This window comes from Talpa europaea, assembly GCF_964194135.1.
Source record: "Talpa europaea genome assembly, chromosome: 1".
Taxonomy (NCBI): Eukaryota; Metazoa; Chordata; class Mammalia; order Eulipotyphla; family Talpidae; genus Talpa; species Talpa europaea.
Genome location: NC_140073.1, coordinates 103,475,822 through 103,481,109, shown reverse-complemented (window position 1 = coordinate 103,481,109; position 5,288 = coordinate 103,475,822). Strand labels below are relative to the sequence as shown.

Below are 5,288 nucleotides of genomic sequence, written 5' to 3'. Positions count from 1 at the left end.
TTGCCTGCTGCCACCAGAAACTATAAGGAAGACATGGAATCCATTATTCTTCAGAGCTTCCAGTGGAAACAACCCGTGCTAGTACCTTGATATGGGACTTCTGACCTCCAGAACTATGACACAATAAATTCTGTTACTTAACCCTCCCAGTTTGCATTAATTTGTTATAGCAGCCCCAGGAAATCAACACACATGACTTTGTAGAACTTAAATTCTAGTTTGGGGAGATTGGCAGCAAACAAAAATAAATACAATATAAAATAGATACTATGATGATAACTGCTGGAAAAAGGGATAGAAAATGGAATACCCCCAAAAGTTACAGATGGGCTTAAATATAAAGGACTTTTTCATAGATGAGGGCACTTAGAGTTGAATGATTCAACTTAGAGTTGAATGTAATGATGGTCAAGATATAGGTGGGGGGGGGATATCATGTAAGAGATTTCAAGAGGGTGCCGCTATATTATTGGTGCCTTTTAGTATGAGCACAGAGCGTGAAGGCTTCTCTGAGGTGAGTGTAGATGGAAGAAATGTTTGTGTCAGATTAAGTTGAAGACTGTCTTGGTTATAAGACATAGTTCATGAGATACTACTTTAAAATTTTTGATCTTCCTGCAGTGGCAGAGACACTTCAGAAGCTCCTCATTCCATTGTGTTCAGTGGATTACAAGGATAAATAACATAGAGCCAGGATTCACTGTCTGAGCAACTCAGTTTGTAGATTTATTCCCAAGAGTTTGATGTCTGACTTCATTCTGATGATGTTACTAGGTCTGTTCTCTTGACATACACAGAGTTCCAATCTTTCATGTGAGAGTTGTTCAAGAATTGAAGACATGGATATTCTCTTCATGAAGTTTAGATGATCAATTTCTTTTTTATCATGTGTTGTTTATATGTTTTACATGCTACCCACCTTCTTGCCCACTCTTTTGCCCATAATATATTTGCCAAATCCCTGAAGTGTCTTCCATATTTTAGAATTTTTCATACCTTCATAAAATAGAGCAGGACTATCATCTCATATTCTTTTGGAGACTACATTGTTAGTGCCACACATCTATCAAAGCAGACAATGACTGCAATAAGTTTTTGGACCCTGGATATACTATTGTGTAATACTAAGCAAATAGTCCCTAGAACTCCAAAGTCAAAAAATTTTGACTTGGTTTGTTGTTATGAAGCCACATCTGCCACTCTCATGTAACTGTTGAATTTTGTAGTCAGTGTTCTAGCTTGCCAAACTCTTTCTAGATCATAATTCTGACATGAAAATATATTTACCACCCTCTTCAAAATTTTGGTCCATAAATTTAAAAGAACTTAGGTTCTTATCTAATTCATTGAAAAATTGAAACTCAGTAGGGAAAGTTATAACATGCTATTTTAAACCTTTCTCTAGGCTGACATTTGTTATTAATCATTAAATTTAAGTGTAGTTTTTTGGTTTTTTTGGGTTGTTTTTTGGTGGGACCCTCGCTGGTGGCCAGGGAATGAATCGGCGCTGGAGGCTACAGGCAGTCCCGCAGCCCAGCACTCAGCCGCTGCGCCACCAGGGGAGGCCCAAATTTGAGTGTAATTATTTAAACCACTATGAGTTTTTATAGGTTATTTTAAAATCATTATTTTCCACAGGAATTTCATAAGACTTGATCATTTCCCATTTTGAATCTAGATACATTACATTAATAATATTCCCTTGACTTTCCAATTTAATAAATGTTTGAAAAGAAAATTTATTTGAGATAGCCTGAATTACAGTCTCAAAGACACTCTTTTCTGTATATAATTTTTTTAACACATATAAGTGATCAACTGTAGTAGAATGTGCTCAGGAATGTCACTGTGCTTTGTTTCTTTACCTAATATTTTGTCAGGATTACTTTTTAAAATAACATTTTTTTTTTTATCCAGTGTTCTGTCATCTTACAGTTTCCACCAATATTAAGCAATATGTGTTTAACAAACTTGTCTGCATAATACTTCAATATCTTAAAGAGTAACTATAACTTTTCCTCTAAAGAGTGAACAAATTTGTCAGACATGAAACAAAAAATTTGAGTAAATTTTTCATCCAGAAATAATTAAAGCACTCCAACCCATCTGAAAGAATACATAAAATTTTGGCAGAAAAATTTGTGCCAAATGGCAGGAATATACTAGTGGCAGACACAGCCACCGTTCCACAAGAGAGTTAGGAACTTTAAATTCAAGTTAATAAAGAAATTTTGGCAAATTCTTCATATTAATATAAATATATTTTCTTGGCATAAGGAAGGGTACTCAGGTTGTTGCTGAGTAAAACAAGGTCTGTGGTAAGTGCCAAGCTATAGCACTCAAAAAAATAGGCTGGAAGATCTTTTCCTCTACAAGATGAGAGGTCAGGGAGATGAACTTTAGAGGTGAGTGTATGTGTAGAAAAGAAGACAACAAATTTACTGGTAGCTACTTTTGTAGCTGTGGACATACAAGTGTGTATGTAGAAGATGTTTGCACAGTGTGTTTATATGTAATATGATTGTGTATGTGTGTGTGGTAAGAAGTAGAGTGGGACAAAATATGTATCTCACCATCATGTCTAATCAAACATACCCGTGAATTTTAATTGTGTTTGTTTTTGTTCCTTCCAATGGCACCTCTTACCAGTTTACTCAGAAGTGGGGATGTCATCTAGGAATGAAGGGGCTTCCTTGCAACATGTGGAGCATGTAATAAAAAAACAAAGGCTACTTTCGGCTTTCGGCTCGGAGGAGGCCAAGGTGCAACTTTCTTCGGTCGTCCCGAATCCAGGTTCATCCGACACCAGCCGCCTCCGCCATGCCGCCTAAGTTCGATCCCAACGAAGTCAAAGTCGTCTCCAAAAAAAGTTGGTGATGACATTGCCAAGGCAACTGGTGATTGGAAGGGGCTGAGGATAACAGTGAAACTCACCATTCAAAACAGACAGGCCCAGATTGAGGTGGTACCTTCAGCCTCTGCCCTCATCATCAAAGCGCTCAAGGAACCACCGAGGGACAGGAAGAAGCAGAAGAACATTAAGCACAGTGGGAATATCACGTTCGACGAGATTGTCAGCATAGCTCGGCAGATGCGGCACCGATCTTTAGCTAGAGAACTCTCTGGCACCATTAAAGAGATCCTCGGTACCGCCCAGTCCGTGGGCTGCAACGTTGATGGCCGCCACCCTCACGACATCATCGATGACATCAACAGCGGCACAGTGGAGTGCCCTGCTAGTTAAGAAAAATCAAGGAAAATCACAATAAAGGATCATTTGACAGTGGAAAAAAAAAAAAAAAAACAAAGGCTAAACATTTAATGAAAGCAATTGGGCAGAGTCACATAACACACAGAAAAACTTTCATAAGTTGCTGATTATTAGACAGTTGTAGAAAAAAAAGAATACCACATATTTCTATTTTCTCCATCATACTATAAATGACTGGTAAATTCAAGTTAAAAAAATATATATGGTAGATAACATCAGATAGAAGACATTAGGCTGCACAGGATTGAGATTCTTGAAAAAAGGGAAACAAGTAAGTTTATGATTGTCTAGCTTACTGCCTGGAGCAAGCTTTCAGGCCATAGAAGAGAAAACTGTAATGATGCCCCTGAATGGGGGCATTGAGTGAGAAGACAGTAATCTTAAGGAAGATTAAGGAGGTGAGATTTTCATAGAGTAGAATGGTGGTGTAAATAACCAGGAAAAAAAAAAAGTTTGTGCTCTGTAGAGCATCCTCTTAAGGATTTGATTGATCTCCCATTTGTGAGGGAAAAACGTTTCTTTGAGTCTAGGAAAAAGAACCACTGAAAAACAGTAAGAAAGCTGTAGGTATAATAATTCCCAAAGTTCAAACTTAGGGAGGCAGAGTTTTGATCCAATCATCCAAAGTAACAAAAAAAATCTTGAAATACATGAGGCAAAATGTAGATCTTAGAAAAATCATATTAAATAACAGAACTAAATTAGCATCATAGGAAAAGCTGCTCTGCACAGTCCATGACAAAATACAAAAGTAAGCCTCCAAGGGATCATGCTTTGAGTAACTGACTTGTGTGCCAGAACAGAATCCAACATCCTTTTGAATCTACAACAAAAGCCAGCACTCAACAGTGTAAAATATATCATTTCCAACACAGATATCAAAAATGCCAGGTAAGCAAAGAAACAAGAAAATAAGATTTGTAGAAAAAAAATAATAAATGAAAGTCCAAGAATGACAGACATATGGAATTACTACACTACAACCTAAAAACAGTTCTCACAACTCTTATAACTATACTCAAGGGTGTGAAGAACAACATACACAGAAGAAGAAGAATGAAGAATACCGTGCCTCTAAAAGAAAAAAAAAAAAGAAAAGAAAAAAATGAGTATCTGAAGTGAAAATATACACTGGTTGGGATTAAGAGTAGATCAGCACTTAAGAAAAAAGGTCAACGAACTTGCACACAGAGTTAGAATTGTTCAGAGAGAAAGACAAAAAACAGAATAAAACGCTAGAGTATCAGTGAACTCTATGACAATGTCAATTAGCAGAGTCTATGTACAGTTTGAGTACAAACAGAAGAGAACGATAGAGCTCAAAAAGTGAAGAGATAATAGGTAGAATTTTTTTCATATTAGTGATGATCACTGTAACCCTAAGACTGAAGATTTTAATCAATCTCAAACAAAATAAATAAGTTTTTAGACAGACAAATGGAAAGATAGATGATAGATAGATAGATGATAGGATTAGATAGATCACAGTAATGGGTAATATAATCAGATTTATGAAAACCAGTTATAAAGAAAAAAATCTAAAAATTAGCTACAGAAAATTGTATGTTACATAAAGAACAGAGACTTGTAGCTTTGGTAGTGGTTATGGTATGGTAATATACATCTGAAGAGGTGCGAACCTTTATACAGAGTAGATGTGACCTTAATTAAAAAATAATAATAATACAACTTAAAAAGAATAATTATAACATACTTTTTCACAATAGATTAATGTTTTTGAAGTTTCAGAATAAAAAAAAAAAACAACTCCTGCCATCTACAGGGAATAGATCTGAATGGAGAAAGCATGCAAGCATACATTGTACAAAAATGAACAATGATGTAAAATATGTATTTATAAATTTAAAAAAAAAACTGCCATCTAGAATTCTGTACAATGAAAACATCTCACAAAACTACCATTTTCCAGGCAAATAAAAGCTGAACAGTTCTTTGCCGGTAGAAATATCTTATACAAAATGTTTTCAAAAATTCATTATTTAGACAGATATATAAT

At 35.6% G+C, this 5,288-nt stretch overlaps 1 protein-coding gene across 1 annotated transcript; it reads left to right on the top strand.

The window, feature by feature from the left end:
* Window positions 1-484: 484 nt before the first annotated feature.
* LOC311186440 (large ribosomal subunit protein uL11-like) lies at window positions 485-3,345 on the top strand (the record flags this gene model as incomplete). Its single annotated transcript, XM_084257458.1, has 2 exons — window positions 485-514; window positions 2,729-3,345. The coding sequence occupies 2 exons, from the start codon at window positions 485-487 to the stop codon at window positions 3,242-3,244; spliced, it is 546 nt and encodes a 181-aa protein (XP_084113584.1). The 3' UTR covers window positions 3,245-3,345.
* Between the last annotated feature and the right edge of the window lie 1,943 nt (window positions 3,346-5,288).